Source organism: Amphibalanus amphitrite, unplaced genomic scaffold (genome assembly GCF_019059575.1).
Source record: "Amphibalanus amphitrite isolate SeventyFive unplaced genomic scaffold, NRLGWU_Aamphi_draft 000009F_arrow, whole genome shotgun sequence".
NCBI classification, from domain to species: Eukaryota; Metazoa; Arthropoda; class Thecostraca; order Balanomorpha; family Balanidae; genus Amphibalanus; species Amphibalanus amphitrite.
In genome coordinates, this window is record NW_024881505.1 from 418,737 (window position 1) to 444,975 (window position 26,239).

The following is a 26,239-nucleotide window of genomic DNA, read 5'->3' on the forward strand; positions in this document are numbered from 1 at the left end:
CTTCAGCTCATTGATGGTCTGTTTTCCTATTCATTCGGTGCACTTGAATGGTGAGATGTCCCCAATTTCAGAAATCTAGGTCTTGAGATCCAAATAATGTACGGGCCAGGAGTTCACCTCCAGCCGAGAGAGCGGCCGCTCCCCGAAGCGCGTTCACGGGTTGCATTGGCCGTTTGTACGAGTATGACTGTTCCGTTCCGCTGCATCCTTTGGCCCTCTATCAGCCGGACGTCACCTCCTAGCTTTTTCTTCAGCGCCGTCTTAAACCTGGACAGCACTGCTATGCCTGCTGGGCGTTAATTGTCTCCCGCTTAGGCCGATTTCCTTATGTATTTTCAAACCAAGATGATCCAAAGCTCGTGCCCTCCCTGGTAGGGGAGAGTGGGGAAAGATGCCCAGGGTTTTACTATGTATGTCATATATTATTCGAAAATGACGATCGGAAAGCAAAAACTTGGAGTTTCAACGGAAGCCGACATCATTTTTCTCCAAAAATATCACACTTTCGTGCCTGAAATATGATAACTTCTTTTGCTATTAAGCATTTTCCTGAAGAAGTGAAAGGGGGCATCTTACCCCACAGGGTGGGAAAGACGCCCTCTGGCGTTGGGAAGATGCCCCCTGCATTATAAGTGATATAAATGGGCACGTGAATCGCCTGAACGAATCAATAGTCTCTTCGAGCCTGCAGTAGACACCAAACGTCATCGTAAGGGCCCTCAAAAGTAGTCGTAAGGGGCTTCAGAGGTCATCGTTAGGGCCATCATAGTCCAGCGCGGCCAAACAAGCCCCCGTGGTGGCATTCGGAGACCACTGTGGGGCCCTTATAGGTCTTCATGATGCATAAGGGCCCTCGAGCCCATCGTGGGGACCTCAGATGCCAGCGCGGCCCGTGGAGCCAACGTGGGAGCCCTCAAAGGATGTCGTGAGAGGCCCTGGAGCCAATAATGGGGCCCACAGAGGCCGTCGTGAGGGCTCTCAGAGTTAGATGCCGCCCAAAAAGTCGCTGTTGGGGCCGAGAGACCGGCATGGGGAGCATCCGACCGTACTGGACTCTCAATAGTCCAAGATCGGCTTTTGTCTCTCATCACAAGCATGTAATAAATGACTTGACGGGCTGCTTGAAGGACAGCCTACGGATTTAGGGGGGCGTCTTTCCCCATCAGGACAGGGGACATCTTACCCCAAGGTACCGAAGTAACATTAAATCAGTACCTACAATTTGTTAGCCATAAAACTACACCCTGAAACAAACTGTTTGGGACACAGTACACGCATGTTAATGTATCACGACTATAGCAAGGGACGCAAAAATTATCAATCTTCTTTGATATTTACAATGTTTTGACACCAAAATATTTTTTGAAAGCAGCAAGTAAAAAACATGCAATTACCAGCCAGCCGTTGCCCAACTGAGCTTCGCAAATTGTTGTGCAGTTAACAAGGCAAGCTTCCGCTTTACGCTAAGAACATTAATTTCCAGGTTCGATTCTTTGTTTCGCCGCTAGAGGGGGTGGGGCGTCTTTCCCACCCTGGGCATCGTACCCCACTCTCCCCTATGTTCTGTTTTTTTTTTCGTCCACTTCTTGCCTTGTATGCAAGTTTGCGATGCTTCCCTTTATTGAAAATGTTTACTCCAGCCCAAAGTTACACTTATTGGTGGTGCTTTGTGGATGTTAAAGGACTCTTTAGAATTCTTGCCGGCTGCCTCAATATATCTTGCCTCGAAGTTTTAGGGTAGTCTTTTTGTCTCCACGTCCTACATATTAACCCGCGCCCTGCTGGGGGGTGTTTGAACACCCCCCTTGTGGTTTTTTGCGAATATCTCAAAAACGGTGGCGCGAAGCGCCGCCGTTTTTGGTACACCTTATCATACATCAATTCTACACATGTTGTAAAATTTCAGACCAAGGTCATTCAAGGTCAGGTCACCAGGTCACTTGAAGTGACCTCACCTCATAAAAAGTTTAAATGTCTGCCATAGCTACACCGAGTGACCGATGGCTTTGAAACTTTCAGCGATTGATAAGGGTAACAGTATCTATCAAATGTATATCTCGGAATTTTGATATCGGTGACCTAAGGTCAGGTCAATTTTGCGACCTCTCCATTATAAGTCACTGGGAGAAAATTGAAATGCGCCTCTTTTGGACGAAAGACATTATAAACACTCCCAAACACTGAATTACAAGTGGTTTGGACACACTGAACATGAAAATGGTGTCCGTGACCCCCTATTTATGCCCCTGAGGCATAGGCGTCGCCAGAGATTTTCGGTTGGGGGGGCAAAATCAACTTTTGTGTTAAATCTTGCCTTTCCCCAGTCGTTACTCACTCGTTTTACATATCGTTCGACGCGCAATGGTGCGAAGAATTCGATGGTGACAAAGTTTTCCTTCTAGCTATGACATGCAACTTTTTTACAGAGAAATTCGAAATTTTCAAATTTCTGGACAAAAACGACCGGTAGAATTACAGTGGCTGCGTTGCCGACGCACTGCAGAGGGCCCTTGTGCAGACTCTCGTCGCTCATGATCATTACCCAGAAAAAGGTAACAAACGCTCCATTTAATCCGATCACCCAGCTAAAACCTCCATTCACGCATGCATGCAGAGGTTTTACGTGAAATGCATAGGGCTTATCCCAGCCGCCAATTGTAGCGAAGTTGGGCATTCGCCGGAGACTGAGAGTGAATCTCGGAAGTGTGAATCGGAAATAATTCATCTTTGCTCCAGTGAGAGGAAGTGTTTTGTTCACTCGAGTGTGAACAAAACGTTTCTCGTTTTTCGTGTGAAGGGAAGCGCTGCAAACGTGAACAAAAAATGTTTAACGGAACCAAACGTTACGCACGGCATAGCGGCAAGGGATCCCTTAGAGATAGGCTTGGGACTTCCAAGCCATTTCAGGCCACTCATGATCAGTGTGGACTCTCAGAAGCCTGCTTAGGACACCTGAGATCGGTGTGGGTCATCCCAAATATTTACGTGTATGTGGTGCTTTGGGGCTTTCCGAGCCCAAGGTGGGACCCACAGAAGCCAGTGTAGTCGGCGGGCGCTAAGAGACTGGGCCCAGGGTAAGCCTGGAACCCTCGGATAACAGTGTGAACCGTCGGGGTCTGTGTCGAATCCCTTAAGACCCTACGTAGGGACATAAGAAACATGTGTTGCGGCCCTCAGAGGTGCGCGTTAGTTGTGATCCCTCAGATGCCGGCTTGGGGTTACCAAAGTCTGTCGCTGAAAAGTTCGACTGAACTATCTGAGGCCAATTAAGGTTCTCAGAAATTTGCGAAGGCATCCTCAAAGATTCGTGTGTCCCTTCAGAGGTCTACATAATGTATAAGGTCCTCAAAGATCCCTGTAACGATCCCTCAAAGATCCCTGTTATGGGCCCTCAGAGAGCATGGACACCAGTGGGACTTTCAGAGGCCGGTTTGGGCCCTCTGAAAGCTTCTTCAGGGCTCAGTGGAGCTCCTTAGGAGCCTATGTGAAAAGCAAGCTCATGAGCCCTGCGGCACTTGAACGGTAGTTGAGCCTGTCACAGACATTTGGCGAGAGTTGAGAAAGGCCGCGAAGATTTCGTGTCACGCTTTGAACGAAAATTATGTGTCAGTAGGCTCCAAAACTTATGAAAAACCAGCTATAAAATGTAATAAAGAACCAACTAGGAACATGGAATGAATCACAGCATTGGCATTTCTGAGTCTGGAGTCGGAGTCTTGAAGATTTTTGGCGACTGCGACTCTGACTATTGTTTGAACTGCACGCTCCAGCCGAGTCTGACCTCACAGACATTCTCCGAAAGGTACCCCCATTTTTTCCCGACTCGAAAATCTCATCGGATCTGCATCGATCTCCGGGGGTGCCCGGTCCGAGGTTGGGGGGCAAGCTGCCCCGCTTGCCCCCCCCCCGTGGCGACGCTAATGCCCTGAGGTCATCTCAGGTCACGAATGGTGTAACAGTTTTTCGCAAATAACTTTTGATAGAGGCATGCTAGAGCGGTGAAAACGCCTTAGATGTGCTCAGCTCGACGATACGAATCGACTGATATGCAACATGACCCTTTCCGGTCAGGTCATGACCTTGACCTGAGGTCAAATTTTCAAGTTGACCTTTCAAGGTCAAGTTATAGTTCATTCGATGCGTCTTGACGAGAGGAACACGATGCCGGTAAAAGTAAGCTCGTACAAGGCTTGGGTCAAAAGTTATTGCAGAAAAACTGTTTCCGAAAAAAATCGGCTATTTTTGCAGTTTTTGCCCCGTGCAGGCAAAACCGTTGACGTTAGGTCAAATCTGAGAGAATTACTCAGAAAGGGCGTTAATAGGGCTATCGAATGCGCCTTTCCGCGGCGCTGTAGCTTTATTGGTTCCCGAGTTATGCGTTGGCTTCCTGAAAATTGTCGACATTCGACCTGAAAATCGGCGAAATTTTGTCTTCAATGACCTCTGGTGACCTGACCTTTGACCTGACCAAAAAAGTGACGGGAGTGATTTCGTCATTATTTTTGGCGCTCTTTCGAACGCCGCCTTCCGCGTATCGCTACGTGGCCCAGGAGCCGAGTTAGAAGGGGGGTGTTCAAACACCCCCCCCCCCCCAGCAGGGCGTGGAAATCCAGGACCCCCAGCCGGGCGCGGGTTAATACTAATATGTATTGTATTGTATTGTATTGTATTACCTTCATGGACAATCCACGCGGGGCGTGGCGATTACAGTCCAGAGTCTGAGTCGGGCACAAACAAAAACATGCGGGGACAAGAAACACAGGCATACAGATTCAATCGCTGGACATTCGCTCTCTCTATATACAAACGGACGATTCAAGACAGCACACCGCATACGGATGTCGCACCTCCTTCCCCTGACACGGGTCATCGTCGGGCGGTCGCCATCGCCGGACAGACTGCAGCCTTGGCCGCACGGGCGAATGGGGCGGGGCGCTGTTCGATGACACCGGCAGGCAGACTGTTTAGTAGCGCCGCGGCCCGGTAGCCGAATCGTCGCTTGCCAGTCTCGAGCCGCGAGCGTGGAAGGTGGAAAAGGTGGTCCTGCCGGGTGGACCTCTCTCGCGCGTCACTGTTATTCGTGAAGATGGCAGCTAGTGCTTCGGGCTCGCCGTTGCTTATTATTTTCTGCGCAGTTACCATGGTTTTAACATCGGCCATAGCTTTCGGAGGCATCCATCCGAGTGAATCGCGGAGGCCAGAGACGTGATCGAATTTCCGGCGGCCGAATATGACCCGTGCTGCAAAGTTTAGAATTTTTTGAAGTCGGTCGAAGTTTTTCTGGGAACCATTTCCATATACAGTGAGGCAGTACTGGACGCGCGAGATGACGAGTGCAGTCACGATCGTTTTGAGGATACCGTCTGGGAGGCAGTGTCGTGCGTGGGAGAGGCCGATCAGTACGCCCATGCAGCGACGGCTCAGCTCGGCCACGTGTGCTTCCCAGGTGAGTGCGCCGTCGAATACAACACCCAGGTTTCCCACCTGCGCGCACGGCAGGAGCTCAGCGTCACGGAAAGAGATTTTGAAGCGAGGCAGGTTACGTAGGTTTTGTCGGCTACCGAATACCATCAGTTGAGTTTTAGAAGCGTTGACTTTCAGGGCGTGTGCGCAGAACCATGCGTTAAGTGACTCTAGCGATGCCTCCATGCGCGAGATGAGACTCCTGATGTCGTTGCGTGGGCCGCTCACCAATATCTGGGTGTCGTCTGCGTACTGATAAGCGGTGGCGTCTCCGGCAAATAGTGAGAGGTCGTTGGAGAATATAGTGAAGAGGAGGGGACCCAAAGCCGAACCCTGGAAAACTCCTACGGTGTTTGGGAGCGGTCGAGAGGTTATCTTACGGCCGGTTTTGTCTTTCAGGGATACACTCTGCGTGTGTCCCTGAAGATAAGCGGAAAACCAGGAGGTCTCAATACCGTAGATTTGGAGCTTTTTGACAAGGAGTTCATGGTCAATGACGTCAAAACATTTGCTAAGGTCTATGAGGCATAGCATTGAGATCTCACCCCTATCGGTGGCGGCAAGGATGCTATCTGTGACTGACAGCAGTGCAGTCTCAGTGGAGTGTCGGGGGCGGAATCCGTGTTGGGTAGACGAAAGAAGGTGGTTATGGGTGAGATAGTGATAGAGCTGCTGATGGATTACACGCTCGATGATTTTCATGATTACGGGAACTAGGGAGATCGGTCTGAAATTGCTGGGGTCAGATGGGTTGCCCGACTTGAAGATCGGTTGAACGATAGAGTGTTTCCAGGGGTCAGGAATGTCGGAACGGGTGATTGAGACGTTAATGATGTGTAAAATGATGTCGCCAATAGTTTGGAAGCATACTTTTAACATGCGGATGCATATACCGTCAGTGCCACGCGCGGCAGAGTTTCGCATGCTGAACACTGTGAGTCCGAGTTCCCCGAGAGTGATGGCCCTCGGCCTAAAGCTGCATGCGCCGACACGGGGTAGACGTACATTTAGATCAGTATCGTTGTTTTGGGTACTCAGTTCGGTGGCAATGCGGGGCCCGACAGAGACGAAGAAGGAGTTCAGATCGTCGGGAGATAGATCGGGCTGAATATTTGGACCATCTTTCTTTCCAGCGATCACTGATTTGATGCTTTGCCAGACTTTGTTTACCCCACGCTCGCTGATCTCGTTTTGGAGGACGTGACGGCGGTCTCGGCGTAAGGCGGCACGGACGGAGCGGTTAAGAGCCTTATACTCGGGAGACTCGCGGCCTAGCCGACGTAACGCGGAGCGACGCCTGGACATAATGTCGCGGGTGGCGGCAGATACAGGGGGCGCTGTAGGATTTCTTATCAGCACATTTTTGAGGGGGGCATGGTCGTCGAAGACAGGTAGAAAGTTGTCTAAAAAGACCTGCCACTTGTCAGCGACAGACGTCGAGTTATAAACTTCCTGCCAATCGACACTCAGCAGCTCTTGGTTGATAGAGTGAACGTCCACTTGGTTAAGTGATCTAGATTGGATGACAGTTGGTTTGAGGCGCTGCTTAGGCACGTCGACGGTCACGTGGATGAGTTTGTGTGGGCTGAAATGGCAATGGACTACGCTATAAGAACGCACAAATTTTCGGTTTTGTACAATACACACGTCCAAGAGAGAACCGGTAGTGAATGTTGATGTTGTCACGAGTTGATCCAGGGAGTAGTCAGAGAGGAACTCGCTGATGTGTTGACGGGCGGGAGAGCTAGCGCTCTTTAACAAGTCACAATTCAGATCGCCGCATATAACAAACGGGACGTTGGGGTGGTCGATAAGGACACACTGAAGCTGGGTTTCCAAGTCTGTAAAATCCGCACGCAGTGCGGTCGCGGAATAACGCGGCGGTCGGTACACCGAGCAGACAATCAGATTGCGATTTTTTGGTAATTTCAACAATGCCCACTGCGATTCCAGAAGACTGTCCGGGCACTGCGAGCATGGTGGCTTCAGTGCTACAGGCGTAAGGTCCGCTTTGGTGATGATGGCGACGCCACCAAAGCCTCGGCCGTCAGGTCGGTCCACCCGGCTGATGGAGTAGCCAGGGATGACCAGGAGGCGATTGGGTGTGCTCGGTCGTAGCCAAGTTTCGGACAGGAGCATGACGTCGAGATCTTGGCGGTTAAGTTCGTCCGACAGCTCCAGCAGTTTGGGCTTGAGGCTCTGGACATTGAGGGCTCCGATTTGCAGTCCGGTGCCGGGGCGATGAGCGGTGGGCGCGGTCGCGGTGCGGCCCCCGCCCCGCCCCCTCCGTCCACGCGCGCCGCGGCGCTGCGGCCGCCGGCCGCCGCCTCGGGCCGACCTAGGGGCGCCGGTAGCTGGTGCGGCGGGTTGACCGGCTGGAGCGGGTGCGGAGGCGAGGGCGGTGGGGAGCTGGGCGTGAGGCTCGGGCGATCCGCCGGTGGGCGGCGGTTGTGGACGGCGTCCGTCGCTGCGGGCCGGCTTGTGGCGCGTGGAGCCTCTGATGGGCGGGGCCTGGGCTGCCGGCTGCGCGCCGTGGGACGCGGGCAGCGCGAGCGGCCGCTCCCCACCCCCGCGGGCCGGCGGGGCTCTCAGCTGGAGGGGAGGGTGTGGCGACACGGCCGCCAGCTGGCGCCCGTGGGGCTCGGCGCGCGGCGCGGGACTGCGGGCCGTCGTCCCCGAGGCTCGGGAAGATTTGAAAACCGGCAGCCGTTGGGTGGCTAGAGCTGGGGCCGGGTCGCAAGTAGAGTTAGATGAATTCCGAGAAAAATTGCGTGGGAAAGCAGGTTTTCTTACGGTGAGGTGGTGCCTGAGATGGTGATCGGCAACTCGAAGCGTGGACCTGGGTGGCGGCGCTGGTGCCGGGCAGGCCACGACGGTCAGTACCCGCACTACGGCGAGCAGAACCAGGAGCCGGGCGATATCACGGTGCATGTTGAGGCGAAAGGGGTGTTGGCCACGACGAGATCTTGAAGAGGTTGCAAACGACGTATCCATGTAGAAAGACTGTTCAAGTAGCACAAGACCACACTCACACTCACACTAACACACGGAGTAGGCAGAAGGGGGTAACGGGGAGGAGTGAGCAGCGCTCGCGTCCGCTCGCGGCGGCGCGCTCAGCTGAACTGAGCGCGCCTGCATTACTGAATGTGAGTAAAACTAGCATCGCACAGAACAGCATCGCATTGGCTTCCAGTTGATGGCACATTATTCTTGGTATTATAATTATATTTTTTGCAGAAAAAAAAAACAAATGCGTCTGTCTTTTTTTTAGAACCCTCGCAAACTGCGCCGTTGCCCGTTGGTGCTGAAACAGTTCCAATAACGAAATGTCCCAGCAAGACAGACACTGCGTCAAACGCAGCTTTCAGCATTGACCTATACTAGAATAGTTCAATGGCTTTCGCGCTCTCATATAATGATGTTTCACCTCCTAAAACGTGTCTTTCATTCCCAATCTGCTCCACTTAGTCAAGCAGGCCTCAAATAGCAACGAAAAAGATACGTTGTGCGATCCGGCCCACTCCCTATCTCGGGAAACCAGTTTGGTTGGTGGGTGGAATGACGCAGATCGGTTGGTGGAAACACGTGTTCTCTCAGGTAACTATGCAGGGTTTGGTGCGACACGGGTGGGTCCGAGGCGACCGGAACTGGGAGAGCGGACGACAAACGGGACCGGGAGAGGAGACTGGAGACATCAACGCCTGGGCGGGGGCTCTAAGTGGTGAGGATGGCAACAGCATGTATGTTAACCTATCCTCATTGATGAATGATGTGGGCTGTTTTTTTTATGCCGATTCTCTTATAGGGCTATGTAGTAGAAATTACACAATGGTTTATTATAGGGGAACTGGCTAGGAACATAGAAACATTTAGCCAGAGTCAAGCACGTATATTGCCAGGACTTAATGGTAAACTAATAACAAGACATAATAAAATAATAATAATAAAATAAATTCACTTAATAGTAAGTCCTAGTATTAATTAGTATTATAACGACTTTGCGCCGTGCACGCATGTTAAAAAAGTATGGTTAAATCTTGATAGCACGGGTAATTTTTGCAGCATCGGAGGGCTGTCTCTAAACGCGCGCGTGATTTCAGTTTTTTAAGTAAAACGTCGGTATAACAGAAATTAATCCCGGGAATAATATTGTTAATCAGACTTTTTCTTTCCGTGGTGGAGCCCGAATGGTTTCACAAGAAGCTACTCGCTGAAAAAAATGAATATTGGCCTGCATTGAGATTGAAGGCAACACAGGCACCGAAGGCAACACAAAAGGCAACACATAGCTTAATCAAATTCAGAGAGAGCTTTGAGACGCCTTCTTATTTTTTTTTTTAATTTGATAGGCCCACTGCTTTGTCCGATCATTCAAAGGTGATGTTCATTAATGCAAAAAAATGGATACGAATGGTACAGACAGCGAGAAAAAACTGCAGTTTGCTCTCCCACATTTAGTTATTAACAAGTGTTTCCCCGAAAAGAAAACCAACACCCGTTTCTTTTCCCAATCCCTCAATGTAGCCCTTTTAAACAGACGGGATGAGCGACGAACGGCGCAAAGTCGTTATAATAAATGTAATCGGACCGCCTCCTCGGTACACCAGGCATTATTCGGTGTGCCTTGCCAAGGGTGTTTATATTTAATGCACTCGCAGGCTCGTGCATTAAATACAAAAATAACACTCATTTCATTCGTGTTATTTTTGAAAATATTAACCTCACTTCGTTCGGTTAATATTTTCGGAAAAATAATGCCCTCACTCCGTTCGGGCATTATTTAAAACACCCTTGGCTAGGCACACCGAATAATACCTGGTATACCGAGGACGCGGTCCGATTAAATATATATTAAGTAGAAGTATTAGTAGTGTATAGTAAGTAGTATTAAGTAGTATTAAGTACATGTACTTAATAGTAAATATGGGCGGTAAGCTCGAGTCTGTGAGTGCCTAAAGTGCCGTGGTCCAGGTAGCTGGGCCGACCTTCAGTGCTCTGACGAGGTCTGTCGCAGTGCACTGTGCACACTGCATACAGCAAAGATATGCATACGATATGAAGGGTGCGGCCAGCTGGCATGTGATTTTCCTGTCTCGAAATAGCCGACGCATGACGGATCAGTTGCACATTTGTAGGATATAAAATGCAGGGTCGCGAATAAATCTCAAAATAAAGGAAAATAATATACATATAAAATAGGTACCCGGCGAGCCAACCATAGGCACGTATTAGCCGTTTTCACGACGGGCTATCCGGCGAATGCACCTGATTTGACCAAATCTGCACCTGATTTCTTTTACAGCAAAAATCTTCATTTTATGAATTTATTTCAGTGTTTTAAATCGATGATGCTCTCTGATAATATGACAAAGCAGGCTTATAAGCAATTAGTGCAACCCTAGCTGATAGCTGCTATGGGACACACTGAACCTGATTTGACCAAATCTGCACCTAATCCACACCTAATCTGTACCAGATGTGCACCAAATGTGTACCAGATGGCCGTCGTGAAAACGGCTAATATGTATGCAAGAAGCAAGCTGGTTTTATGAGTTTACCGTGATGTTTCTCGCCAGGTATCCCTCATTAGTAGGTAATTATCTCAAAATGAATTCCCTAAGTGGTGGCATGGATGCGCGTAACTTGAAGCTCATTAACATTTGCATATGTAGGCCTACGGGTACCTATATTCAGTACTGGAATTAACTTTCCACAAGAAATAAGCAAAAGCACAATAAACGACTTCCAAATGTTGGGCTATCCAAGGCCATATATAGAAGGTACAGTCACTCCCCCGCCGACCAATCAGAGACAGATCCTGAGTGACGTCATCCCTGATGCTCGCAAGGGGTGCTCCATTCCTTAACAACGTAAAAATGGCAAACTTCATTTGAAGATTATTGTGGTACTTTTCACATATTGCTCAGCCGTTGATGTCTATCGAAAGCCCAACTAATTTTCTAGCGACAAAAAAGAGCAGCGATATGCTAAGAAATGGCCGGTTTTGAAGATATAGGCGATTTGAAAACCCTTTGCAGTAGCAGAAAAGCAACGTAAAAACGCATCGAGCTTATATTTTTACTATAAGTAATTTATTTTTCAGTATGTTTTAGTTAACGTATTGATATGAATAATAACTTTATTACAATATTTTTTTTTATTATTTGTAACTTTATTTCAAAATTATATTTTCAAAAATGGCAAGTGTTGGCAAGAAGCTTGGAAGCGAATGTGGCGCACCACGCCATTATTGTCTTGAGGCCCCCTTATGAGGTCATCAAAAGTGGAGTGACATGGGCCTGGGGCTATCTATTCTATATGATTCGCCATGCCTTTAAAAGGCATGTGTGCACTATCTTTCAAGTTTACGCTTATCACTGATTCACACGGATGACACCAAGACCGAGAACTGGAGACCAATGTGGATCCGTCAAAGGTAATACAGTTACAGACCGTATCGTTCTTATTCTACGAGCTGACTTCGTCGGTGATAGGATGTGGGCACCGTGCGCTGGAGCTCGACTCTCTCCGCACATCAGGACGGATCCTTGGCTGGTGTCCCATGAGTCTGACCTTGGTATCCCGAGTGTCGTTAGCCCTCCCCCTCCCCTGCACCCGGTATACACGAAGTTCAGCTCAACTATCGCGCTAATCTGCATTGCTAACCAGCTGCTTCTGTATGAGCGCTGCAGCACGTAAATCCGATGGCATTATAATTGATTGAATTCAAGCATGACGAACACGTTTGATGGTTATGAACGGGAGAGCAAGCGCAGCGAGTGAACGAGTTTATGTGTGCTTTACCCCGAAAAAATATCGGTATGAGCGGCCCGACCCGGCCCGGCCCCGTGACCGTAAGCCTGTTTCGTAGCTCAGTTGGTATAGCGTGTTATATGATTTCCGCAGGGGTGCTCACGGTTTAATGATCCGAAGAGTCGTCCGCCTTGCACACACAGATGTATTCTCCTCCAGACAATCACTGACCGACTGGGCGCCAGCTCAGCTGAGCACAGACACCTAAGTCAGCACATACATACACCAGCGCGAAACAAACCTGGACTCCGCTGATACCTATGCGCATAACATCACTTCCCCGCAAGACCGTTGCAGGGCGACCGACGATCATGATCGTACTAGATGCACCAGAGGGCCGCGCCAGCTCATGAAGGGACGTCGCCGACCCGTGCGATGTTGCCCCTACGAACCGTGTCATCCACCTCCTCCTTGACTGCTTCTCTCCATGTCATTGGAATGACTCTCGCTGTTTGTACTCGTACAGCATACGGCTTCGCGTCTTTCTGGAAATGAATATGGACGGGCCAAGTGGCAACCATCCATTGGTTCTAAGTCGTCATGAGTAGCGAAAACGTTGAAACATTTCTAAAGAAGCTGTTTTTCATGCTTTGAATGTGGTCTTTGACTAGCTTTCATCTGTTTGATACTAAGGGGGAGCTGCTGCTTCAGTTTCTTGCTCGTAGTTCATCAAACCTCGCCTCTTTTCGCTTTCACCTGAAGAAGAGGATTATCGCAGTCGATCGAGATCGATTCTGTCTTCACGGACTTTGCGCGAGGAGCTTGAGGCGTGGGATAATCTGTAGGGAGAATATCCAGATCCAAAGACGCGTACCACGACATCAGCGGAGACTGTATGCCATCGCAAATGTGTGCGTAATCGTGTGCCTCTCGACCATACTCCCGAATGCCAATCTTGAATGTCGTTGGAAAAGTCCCCTGACCTGACAGTGTCCGTCTGTTAGCAGTGCAGCCCGTTTCTAGGTTGCAGGGACGCAGATGGGCACGCTGCAGTGCCAGCTGTGACGACACGATCACGGATGCTCCTATGCAGAGTCAGGCACCGGTTCAATCACACCCCGCGGAGACTGATCAAACGATCTGAGGATCTTCACACCCTTAGTGGGTGCCTTGAGAGAGCTCTCCTCTTTGATGACATCAGCAAGCACGAATTGACGCAACGCAGGCTGAATGATCCGTTTCTCCCGTCTTGAAGTATGACAGGTCGTGTGCGGGTATCGCTTCTCTTTGCCGACATGCCATTCCAGGTTTGTTCCCGGATTGTTCGCAGTGTTTATTCCAAGCTGGGCACTGTCCTTGCGGTTCATGACAGTCACCTGTAGCAACCACATTCCTCCAACCAGCTGAGGGGAGCGGACGGCGACTTCGACGCACCTACCCATTCTTGTAACAGCCGTCCAGCTATTGGCCTGTGTAGCCGCCACGGCCTCAGCCGTGGGCTAAACCGAGCGCCCTTGTAGTCACACACGCTGTGCCGTCAACTGGACCTCTATTCGTCTGCAGCTCTCGAGGCAGTCCGAAACTGTCCGTTACTGCCCGGACACAAACACACAGACAATGCATCGGTCAGTACACAATCACGTCCACAACCGACATGTCCGAACAAAACGACATATTGTGAGCCGTGCATTGAACATAACATGAAATAAATATTGCTGCAATTCTAGAACCAATGTTAATATTACGCTATCATTTACTCGATTAATTAACACTTAACAATTCGGGCAACTTCGTACAGTAATTCAGACGCAACGTTTAAGGGTGCGATGTTAATGTTAAGTCAATGGGAGGTGAAAAACCGCAATATCTTGAAAACCGATTGAGATATTAGCCTCAAATTTGGCATGTACCTGCTCTATGGGTATACAAAGCCTACTTTGGACAAGTTGTTTGATTCCGTGCAATATTCACGTTGATATTGCACGATAAAGGTGGAAAAACTGAAAAGTTTGAGCCGAAATTCATTAAACATCATTCAAACTAGGCGCAAAAAATGAATGGCTCCCGCATCTCCTCAAAGTTGACAACAATTCTATGTACTCAGATTTTCCATTTTCTTTTTGCAATGTTGCATAAAATGAAAGTAAAACTTTGCTCATCTTTCAATTTTTGTGTGAGGCATAAAACAAAAAACTGGCTACATAGAAATGTGCACAGAACATTTCTTCACACGAAAATGAAGTTTACTTTTCAGAAATATCTGAACTGTGACTTGAATTAAGCCCGATTCATATCCACTTTTTGACGGTTTTGTTGGTTCAAGGGAGTGCCGCTAGATGTCGTATGGGTCTCCGCCTCGGTCCCTGCCGTTCCCCCATGTAATAAAACCCGCGAGTCGCGCCGACCGGCGCACTATGGTTGGAAACGGCCTCACGGATGGCCGGGGGTCAACGCGAAAAAATGTTTTGCCCATAACTTGTTAATGCGTAGACCGACTGCGATGAAACTTTGCATAGGTATACCAGTGTCTTTCGTGCATCATACAGTAACTCAGAAATGACGAGGTCACGTCACGTCACGCGTGTGTGACGTCATCATTGCAAGTATGTTATAAGTCGCCTATGTCTTTCGTTATGTTATCGATATCGCGAGGCATTTTGAACATGTTTTGAATACTGCTATTACTGAATGGATATTGTTGTTATGCTTTAGGGCAAGACATATCAACGTAGTGACGCACAGTGTCTTACTATTGGTCATAAACGGTCAAAAATTTGGAGAAAGAGTATTTATGATTTTTTTTTAGATTGGGCAAAAAAGTAAGAAATAAAATGACGATCAAATGACAAAACATGCGTCAGATTAACCCGGCAGTTGCTGGGGTATTTCCCCATCCGCCGTTTGCCCGGGGGGGGGGGCGTTCAACGCCCCCAGCCGATAACTCGCGAACAAATAGGCGCAGCGAAGCGCACGAGGCGCGGCAAACGAAAGAAGAACGCGACGAGACGATTCACATGAATACTTTAAAGTTGAATTTCGAGGTCACAGGTCGGGTCAAGGTCAGGTCAAACACTTGAAATCGGGTTTTCAGTAGCATGGACTTTAGAACCTCGCAATCGGTGCCTCGCGTTTCGCGTTTCGATTATATCGTCATCAGTTGGTCCTAAATAAATTCAGTCATCAGTTGGTCCTAAACAATCTGTCACAACTGTCACAACCCTTCATATAAGTGCTAAAAGAGTGTCAGATCAATGTAGGGGTCAGTCAAACATAGGCCACTGGCCAGGGTCAAAGTCAGGTCAATCAGGTAAGCACATAACCCCGAAAATTAAAACTGGTACCTATTCGCAGCCCATGCATGACACATGTTTTATGGGTACTTTTGGGCGTAGAACACGATGGTGACATTCATTTTATCATACGAGTACGTAGCTGGTTGAAAAAAGATCAATTTCAGAAATGCATGCATCATGGTCGTGAAGTAGTCACGAGAAATTGCCAACATTCAGTTCAAGATTTTGGGAAATGTAGAACGATGATCAAAAACCATAGATAGCCATTTGATTTGCCATGGTATTGGCAGTGTAATGGCGTTTACAGCATGTCTGTATGTCTGCTCTGTCGGTGGATATCCATATCCATACTCCAGGATATCCATACACGTTTGCACGATATCCATACTCCAGGTGCAGCGGCGAGCAGTTACTTCTTACGAGGGGTGCGGAGTCGAAGTCAGAGTCGGAGTCAGAGTCGGAGTCGGAGCCAGAGTCGCCCAGAGTCGTGGCAACGAGCCAGGAGTCGGAGTCGGAGTCGGGGTCGGTCAGGAGCCCGCAGTGGAAGTCGGAGTCGGTCCGAATCGGAACAGCTCCATCACGACTCCGAAACACTGGCAGGGGTCCGGAGTCGGAGACAGAGTCGGCCGGAGTCATGGCAACGAGTCAGGAGTCGGAGTCGTAGTCGGAGTCGGATTTGGCTCCACCACGACTCCGCAACCCTGCTTCTTACCATCATTTATAAGGATAAGCGATTGCAAGACTGACGAGCCGACCTGGTGCTAACGAAGCGACGGGTAGGTACGCCTCGGGAGATGAAGCTTCACGGACGATTTTGCGCACAAGTGCGCAGTCTGCTTTTACGTTCCCCTTACGCAGAATTGAACAGAGACTTATTCTGCCAAAAAGCTCAATGGAGGTCGATGGAGAACTTTTTGTATGTCCAATGAAACATAAACGTAATTTTGCAAATATTGCTGTGGTGACACTGCAAACAGAATGCAATGCCGTTCCTGATTTTGAACACGCATGGGAAAAAGAGTCACTCCACTCGATAGCCAACATAACAAGGATTATTTTGATATATAATAATCCAGTTTTACAACGTCATGGAGGTACTCCACATGCTATCACCAGCGCGGTTGTTTAAACCTTTGACGGCGCACCAAAAAAGCCACTCTCAGAAACTCCCGATTCCACGTACAATAATGGAGACTAAATGCGCAACTAAATAATTTTTTCTGCCCAATTCAAAACATTTCATCAATTTCCAACAGAATGACACCCCAAATATACATATATTCCGAGATTGCCCACGGCCATCCGTGAGGCCGTTTCCAACCATAGTGCGGCGGGGAGGGACTGTCAACACACGTGATTTACGGTCTGGGGTTCCCGCGTGTGCCGGTGGCCGTGAAACTCTGCCGGAACAGAAGCGAACTCGGGGTTGTCGGAGGAAAATACGGATGGTGGGTGGATTGAATGAGATTAGTGGATTTTATGTACCTAAGTAGTATATCGATACACAGGTTACCAACTACCAAACTTGGCGCCTATACTTTACCTTCTCCCCTAAATAAACATGGGTATTGCATGTGAACTGTGATGGCATGCTTGAATTTGATTGTGGCCAGTCTGTCTATACGTCAGTAATATCGACATCTTTTTTTTTAACCCCACATTTGTTCTCCCGTGAAGTTCAGACAAGTTGTTTAGAAACCTTCAAAAAAGGTACAGTCACTCGATTTTTCTCAAGTTTGTCTGTCTTGGCAGATCAAGCAATGCCAGAGCAAGCTTACCAACACACAAATTTGATCAGGATCGGACGATTGGACACTTCTAAAAAGAGATCTTTCGTGCTTCCCGGAAATTCACCGGAGAACAGATGTGGGGTTTAAAAAAGGTGTCGATATTACAATCGCATAGTACCTACTCTGAAGCTGCATTTGTATAGCGATCACAATTCACAACACGTCGGCAAATAATGTGGTATCGGTATATAGCAACCACATGGTGAAGCTCAAGACCAAGAAGGAACAACCAGTAGGTACTACTATGTATTGTAATACTCACGGAAAGTAATAAAACAGTGCATCAGTAGTTATATATCAGCGATGCATCACACATAAATCCCCAGTATGGCGTCTGCTCTGCTGACACAGTGCAGAGGCGAAGCCAATGAAAACATACCAGTATAACCGGCACATAATATTGCATCCATGGCATCATTGGCATATTGCATTCGTACATGACACGAAACTGACACAGATCACGGAGCACAAAATGAGATCGGCATGATGCTGAGCGAATGCTTCAGTTTTGACACGATTGCTGAAATTACCTTAGCTGATGCGTGGTCGACATCTGAGCCAATGATATGTTACATCGAAGTCTCATTCACTGTTGTGAGTCGCTCCCTTTTTACCCTTTTTGCCATGATGGGATGAGTGACAAAAAAAGTTTCAGCTTGTTAGATGTGTGGCAGGGCTAGTCGCCTCATCCTGTATGTTTTTTATTCTTCACGTCTTTGCCCTTGGGCTCCCTATACCTTGATCGCTCACGGAGCGGCATGTGTCGTGCTTTGCGGGGATCTATCATTTCAGGCACGATGCGCTCATCATAAAATGCCTTCACTTTTTCCAGTCTGTTTGCGATGAACGTTTCGTCAGCAGCTATGCGCTGACATGACGTTTCGTTTGGTGTCCAGACAAAAAAGTCACAGAACTTTGCCCCAGTGCAAGCCAACTGGCACTGAACTTGGGTGTAATATTCTTGACTCTTTTTTAGCTCAAGTTTGTCGTCAAGAAAAAAAACTAGTTAGTCCACTAGAAGACGCAGCCAGTCTTTCCAGTGAAGTGTTCTCTGCACTTTTGGGACATTTCACTTCTACTATGATGTCATCCGACTCAGCTCAGAAAAAAAAAAAAAAACTCAGCAACCGCTGGGCCGATTTACTTGCGGTAATTTTTTAGGGTAGCTTGATTCCTTCTACCAAGTATTTGGCTTCTTTCGATGCATGTGGGTGACCCCCTATGCACGTGCCACGTGCAAAACGAAGAGGAGTCATTTTTGTAACAATTGCAATATCTCGGTAGTTACTGGGCCGATTGCGCTGAAACTTTGCATGTAGGTAGGCAGTAGGCACCCACTAGGCAATGCATTTTCATGTCCCACAGTTCATGTGCGGTGCTGCTGCACGTGCGCACGTGCAGGGGTCGATTCCAGATCTCGAGAACGGCTGGACCGATTGCGCTCAGATTTGGTTAGCGGTTAGGGATCCGTTAGTAGGGTGCCGTGCAAAAGTCAGTTGGGACCCATTTTGCACGTGCGCACGTGCAGGGTGCCGCTTCTAGATCTCGAGAACGGCTGGTCGATTGCGCTCAAATATGGCACATTGCTAGAGACCGCTTAGTAGGGTACCGTGCACAAGTCAGTTGGAGGTACCCCCTCACAATTTCCCACGTGCAAGGCCCACCCTCTCGCTCTCTCCGTTTGTCGTCCTATAACCCGCGCCCCGCTGGGCTATCCAGCCATACGCGCCCTGTTGGGGGGCAGATTCTGCCCCCCCCCCCGTCTAACTTCCGAACCGATGGTCGTAGAAAGACGAGGAAAACGGCACTCGAAAGTTCTCAACAAGGCGGATCTTAAGAGCCCAAATTTTTTTGCTTAAGTAGGTCAGAGGTCAGGTCAAGGTCAGGTCAAGGGTACAAAATGCAAGTTTCTACAGTATCGGCCTTGCACCGTAGTTGCCGAAGAATGGATTGCGACTGATTGCCCAAAACGTGTTCTTAGACTACCAAGACAATATTCGTTGCATACAATGTCATTCAAAGGTCAAGGTCAAGGTCAGGTCAGGTCAGGTCAGGTCACCAAAAACAAAATATAGAAAAGGGCATATGCGACACATGTTTTATGGGTCATTTTACTCATAGAATTCAATAGGCACACTCAATAGGTGATATGGACCACCTCTGGATGAAATTCAGGTCGAGGTCAGGTCAAGGTCAGGTCAAGTGAGGTCAAATTTTGAAGCTGGTTGTTGGCCTAAAAAGGTGTCTATGTGATGCAGTTTTCACGGCGAATCGAATGGTGCTATTTTTGTTTCCGTACGAGGTCTAGAACTTAAAAAAAAAATCATTTTTCAAAATTTTTGTGTGTCTTGACGTCATAAAATTTTGAATAACTCCCACATTTTTGAACCAATTCTTCTAAAAATTAGTATGTAGGTGCACATAGACCACCTCTCTGACATATGTTCCGGTTTTTTTTCGATACACTCAAAATTTTGGATTTTATAATTATTTTCCCAAAAAAGTCAGTTTTTTGAAAAAAATTTGGGCCAAAATCCAAAATTTTCAAAAAACCGAGATAGCCATTTGATAGACAAAGTAGAATCACGTATAACCTTTTTTGTTACGTCTTGATTCCTTTAAAAATGAAGATGTTAGCGGCGTTTGAAATTTTGCCGTTTTTTAAGCGAAAATGGCGAACATGACGTCACTAAAACGTCAATATCTAAAAAAAATCCGACGGATTTCGCTCAAATTTTCAGGGAACGTGTCAAATTGATGTATGATAAGGTACTTAAAGTTTGACGTCGCTGGCGTAACGCGTTTAGAAGTTATTGGCGAAAAACGGGAGGGGGCAGATTCTGTCCCCCCCAGCGGGGAGCGTGATAAGGCGTTTTACTGGTAGTAATGTGTACTGTGTAGCAATGTGAATCTAGCACTGCATTTCACTAAAACAATGCCGTCAGGTCAATCATGTGAGGATATCAGACGCATTCTTGCGACTAGAGCTGCGGCAGACTCAATATTCGATAACATGTATCCATATCAATTAATCAGTTTCGTTCTAACTGGGTAGTAGGACGTACCTACACCAGGCTAAGGACGGCGCCGGGAAGGCCTGTCGAGAGACGTGTTCCTTCCGCGCGTTGTTTACACACCATGATCTCCCTCAGTCGGCGCCGCCCGCCGCGCCGGCGCAGTAACCAAACGTCGTTATCGTAAGGGCCGTGAAATGAGGAGGGGGAGTAGGTCATTAACGTGGGAAAAAAGCGCTCTACCCTGGTGACATCTACTGGCTGAGAATCGGAGTAGTAGTGCTCGGACACCAACGCTGAGCGGAGCCACCTCCGAAGTTAACGCACCCTTAACATACCGGCTGTTCACGTCTCCGGCGCTCAACAAGTCGATCTCGTCACGAAGATCGCTCCGTCCACACGGTCCGTCACGGGGGAACCCACAGCCACAGCTCGGCCGTCAAACATCCCCGGACTCACGAGCAGCCCGACTCCGCGGTGCTCACTCTGCCTAGCGAAAGTAAACACGTACATAAATCAAACTCGAACAAACAGCTATATTACGTTAATGAATCGATCAGCATGTTTATAGCAATATCAAGAAAGAACAAAGTATAATTCAAATACAGGATCCACTTACAGTTCGCGCAGCTCCAGCTCACACGTCCGCCCCTCAGCACACTGGGCACAAAACAACGCCCTCTACTCGGCCCGCACAAGGGTCACGCTCGGTCACGTGACCGCGGCCAGCTGCCACATCGGCACTCGCCCGACTCAGCTAGAGGTGCAAGTCCGACTCAGCTAGAGCTGCTGACGTGTGGCATCAAAGGAAGGGTGAGGGATTCAATGCGGACCGCGGGCGCCATTAACACTCCCCCCTTCGGACGACCGGAGCAAGGGCGGCCGAACTAACAGAACACGGCGCCCTATCAAAGTCAAATCACCATCAGTGGTTTACGGACTTAACGAGCTAACAGCTGCATCAGTTCAAACAACATCCTGACGGCCTTACTTATCTAACAACTAGCAAACAATTAACCCAAACAATTATCCCGTTGGGACACTGCACTTACCAACTAAAACGTAACTACACGAATTCTACATAAGTCACTCACCTGATGTTTGCCTACATATCGTACACTACAGCTGCAGGTCCGTTCAAACCAATACCCACAATGGGACGCGGACACTGCACGTCTACTGCAGATCAGACTCCGTGCTGATCAGGACCATCTTATGGATTGGCCTCAGGTATTCCGACGTAGACGTTTTGACCAGAGCCTTTCGAACCAGCCCGTCCCGGCTGGGAAAAACCTTAACTATCTTTCCCATCCGCCACTTACCTCTAGGTACATCTTGATCTACTAACAAAACAATATCACCCGGTCCCAGGTTCGTGGCAGTACGCGTCCACTTCTGTCGCGTCTGCAGTGATAACAAGTACTCCCGCTTCCAGCGGTGCCAGAACTCCTGAGCCAAATACTGTACATGACGCCATCGGCGCCGCGGCAGTGAGTCGGCCTCAGAAAACTCACCAGGAATGGGTCCGACGCAACCCCTCAGGAATAACAGGTGACCCGGCGTCAGGGGTTCCACCTGACCCGAGGCCGTCGACACGTATGTCAACGGGCGACTGTTCATGATCGACTCGATTTCACAGAACAAGGTACTGAGCGTTTCGTCATCTACACGCTGAGTAGGCATAGGTCGCCAGATTTTACGAAACGTCCGGATCTGTCTTTCGACACCACCAGCGTAGTGAGAAGCAGTGGGAGGGTTGAAACTCCAATCGATACCCTGCTTCAGCGCCGCGCGCTGCAGATCACTCTGGCGAACCTCTCTCAGCGCCTCACGGAGTTCGCGATCGGCGCCAGTTAAGTTCGTTCCCATGTCACTTCGGATTTGGGTGATCTGGCCTCTTCGAGCACTGATGCGTCGAATGGCATTGATAAGTGAATCAGCACTCAATGAACTCAGAATTTCAACATGAACAGCTCGTGTCATCGTACAGACACACATCAGTCCATATCGTTTTCGCTCAATCCGTCCAGTCTTGACCAACACTGGTCCGAATACATCCAGCATCACCGACGAGAACGCCGGCGCGTCTGCCGAGACGCGCTCCCGAGGCAGCTCAGCCATCAGTTGATGCTGGGGACGGGCATTTACCCGTCTACACACCACACAAGATCGGATCAACCTCCGGACCTCTGTTCCCGCTCCAATGACCCAAAACTTCCGTCTTAGCTCCCAAAAAGTGTGGTCTCTCCCCCCGTGACCGACTCTCTGGTGAGCCTCTCTGATCACCAATCGTGTCACGTGACTATCCCGGGGGAGAATCACCGGGTGTTTCTCACTCTCAGAGACACAATCGGATCGAGACAGCCTACCACCAACCACCAGCAGACCACTCTGCATGGTCGGCCGTAACTTTCTCAGAGGACTACTCGAACTCACTTCAGTTGGACCATCGTCACAGTCTCTACCGGGAAACTCGGGGAGCTCCCGCTGGACGTGCCGCAAGATCGCACGCTCCGCCTCATGCAGGTCGGACACAACCAGAGAGGCCTCGCCAACGTGGTCACGCCGCCGAAGCCCCCTTCGGCGGGTCATGCACCACCTGCGAAATGAACCATTCCGGATGACACAGAAGAACCTCCGATACCATGCTACCGCCCGTTTGAGTCTGTCAAAGGACGAAAAATGACTGATTAGAGCGTCCGTTGGACCCTTCTGTCCGGTGCCGGCAGACACCAGAGCCACTGTCACTGGAGCGGACTTCACCTCAATCGGAGGGATCTCAGCGTGAACCGCCGGGTCTGAGGGCCAGTCACCAGCATCACCATCCAAAAACTCAGGTCCCCTCAGCCACGGTGCCAGGCCTGAAGGATGACAGCCACGAGAACCTACATCGGCAGGGTTCAACTTGGATGGCACGTGCGCCCACTCGGCCACCTCTGAACCATCATGTATGTAGGCGAGCCGGTTCGCCACATACGTCTTGAACCGTGTGGTTCGGTTCCGGATGAAGCTCAGGACCACCGTGCTGTCGGTCCACATGTGAATGAATCAAATGTGGCATCCAACTCTCTCACCAGCAGTCTTCTCACCTTAACTGCCAGCACCGCTGCAGCCAGCTCTAGTCGTGGCACCGACACGAAACGAACGGGATTTACTAGTGCCTTTCCCATCAAAAAAGTCACAAAACGTTCGACCTGTCCCTCAGGGGTAAGAATCTCTCTTCTCAGGTAACCCACGGCGGAGTATGCCGTCTCGCTCGCATCAGCGAAGACATGCAGCTGACTGTTCAACACCTTCCCGGGAGGGCCGACGGTGCACCTCCTCAGCTGAACATTGTCAAGCTCGCTGGCTCGGTCCAGCCATTCTTGCCAGTCCTCCGCCAGCGGACTAGGGAGCGGATCATCCCAGCCACAGGAGAGCAGGCACAATTTCTGTAGCAGCACTCGGCCCAACAGAGTCACCGGAGAGACAATTCCCAGCGGGTCAAACACCGAGCTGACTGTCGACAGCAGACCGCGCCTTGTCGCAGGTTTCTGCTTGTTGCAGAATTGGAAGCAGAACGAGTCGTCTACGATAGACCACTTCAGGCCTAACGCACGCTCGTTACCCAGAGTGTCCCTGTCCAGGTCTAAAGTCCTCACATTTTTTGCCCTGTCACCGACAGGGATCTCCTTAAGAAACTCAGAACTGTTGCTTGAGAACTTTGTCAAGTTGAACGCTCCGTTTTTGCACAAGTCTTTCAGGTCACGTGCTAGCTGAACTGCGCTTTCGACAGAATTTGTGGAACAAAGGGTATCATCGACATATGTTTTCCGAAGCAGAGCGTCGGCGGCCTCAGGATGCCGCAGCCGACCCTCCTCAGCGCAGCAGGTCAGTGCCAGGCTGGCCACACTGCTGCTGGACAGAGCTCCGAAAACATGAGACCTCATTTTCCACACGACTACCTCACCGTCAGGATTGTCGTCTTTAAACCACAGAAACCTCAGTAGGTCAGAGTCACAGATGGGCACATGGACTCTATGGAACATTGACTGGATGTCGCATGTGAATGCGACCGTTCCTTCACGGAAACGACAAAGTACTCCCAAGAGGGAGTTTGACAGCACCGGTCCCTTCTTCAACAGGTCATTCAAGCAGACCCCACGACTCTTGGCCGCGCAGTCAAACACCACACGCAGTTTACCTTTTTCCGGTTCAAAGACGCCGTGATGAGGGAGATACCAGATCGGATGACCCCATTATCTCCCTCTGGCACCGGAACTGCGTATCCATCCTCCGCCAGTGAGGAAATGACACGTCTGTACGCGTCAAAGTACTCTGGGTCTGCATTGAAACGCTTCCTCAGCGAGTCCAAACGCTTTGACGCCACCGGCATGCTGTCAGGCAGCGCACCGAAATCCCTCTTAGGGAGAGGAACCTCAAAAAATCCATCATCATCTCTCCTCACTCGGGGCAGAACATCAGCGAGCCACTCGTGATCTTCCACAGAGAAGCACTCACGATCGTCCGACAAATCCTTGAAGTCATTATCATACATCTTCCTGTACAAACTATCCTCAGCGTCATGCTCAGAAACAGACATCTCCTGCACCCTCAGAAAGTTCACCGTGAACCTCTCTCCCGAACCGGCTGCCTCCCGGACCGGTCCCATCACATACCAGCCCAGTACAGTTCGCACAGCACACAGACCAGTCTCGCCCTGGGGAGGAGAACGAACCTCTCTCGCCACAATCAGTTCGGCACAGTTAGAACCGATCAGAACTTCCACCGGTACATCCAGCTCGTGAAGCTCTACACCGTCCAGGTGGGACGCAGCCTTTAGCTCACTTCCCTGACATCGGTCGGCCTGGGTGACCGGAAGCGCGTCAATAGTCAATAGTGGCGGTAGAGGGTGGAACTCACCGCCGTTTAGAGCGCTTACTTCTAACCCTGGAGCTATCGAAGTGGACATGCTCCTCCTATCGTTACCCACGGTCTCGATAGAGATGGTCGTGCGCTCAGTTTGCACTCCCAAACGCTCTGCGAGTCGCTCAGTCAGGAAGCTTCCCGACGACCCTTGATCATAAAACCCATTCGTCACGATCACTTTGCCTGTTGGAGCACGAAGCCGCACCGCAACTACAGGGAGGGCCGTGCGACCTGCACCCTGCAGTCCAAGGCTTGCACTTACAACAGCGCCTGCGGATCCACCGCGCGATGCAGACCCCGCCGCCGCGGCGGACTGCCCCATCGCCGTACCAACAGGTGTCGCCACCGCCGCACCACCAGGCGGCGCCACCGGCGCACTCATGGGCTGACCCGCGCCGCCGCGGTGCGGAACCACCGCTGTCCCGACTCCACCAGGCGGAATCATGTCACCTGGCTGCATCCTCTGAGACGTACTACCGCGAGGACTCGGCCGCTGATGCCACTGACCCGGCCGAGAGCCTGAAACCCAAGGTGGTGCCGGTCCCCCGCCCGGTTCACCATGCATGACAGAGGGATGGAGCCCGCCACAGACGCCGCAGACCAGCGGCCGCCGGCAGGACCGAACCTGGTGCCCCACTTTTAGGCACCCAAAACATAACTTATGCTGCATAAAGACCTTTCGCCGCTCGACCCACGGCCTCATCCTCAGCACCTCACAGTCCCCCACACTGTGGCGACCGCCACAGTACACGCAGCGCTGATTCCCCGGCGCTGTCACGTGCGCCGCATTGACCGTGTGCCTCCGAGGCCCACCAGGAGCCTCCGGCCGGCGGTCAGCATTAGCAGAACGAAGGCCAAAAAGCGGATTCTTCTTGACCCGAACCTCAGCGGCCAAAAACTTAACTAAATCGGAAAACCTGACAGCGCGCCCCTCCTGGCATAGGCGGTCTACTTCTCTAAGCCACCGATCCTGCAGGTGAGGAGGAACTTTAGAAACTATCAGGCGGAGAGTGGATGG

The 26,239-nt window shown here is 50.0% G+C and overlaps 1 protein-coding gene across 1 annotated transcript; it reads right to left on the minus strand.

Moving 5' to 3' along the window:
* Positions 1 to 13,648: 13,648 nt before the first annotated feature.
* LOC122379875 lies at positions 13,649 to 22,578 on the minus strand. Its single transcript, XM_043362452.1, has 2 exons — positions 20,652 to 22,578; positions 13,649 to 13,808 (listed from the first exon to the last, which is right to left on the minus strand). Exon 1 carries the CDS (start codon positions 22,432 to 22,434, stop codon positions 21,490 to 21,492), a length of 945 nt encoding a protein of 314 aa, XP_043218387.1. The 5' UTR covers positions 22,435 to 22,578; the 3' UTR covers positions 13,649 to 13,808; positions 20,652 to 21,489.
* Between the last annotated feature and the right edge of the window lie 3,661 nt (positions 22,579 to 26,239).

Excerpts from the sequence above, each read along its gene's own strand:
- LOC122379875 (XM_043362452.1), bottom strand. The coding sequence starts at position 22,434 with ATGGCTGAGCTGCCTCGGGAGCGCGTCTCGGCAGACGCGCCGGCGTTC.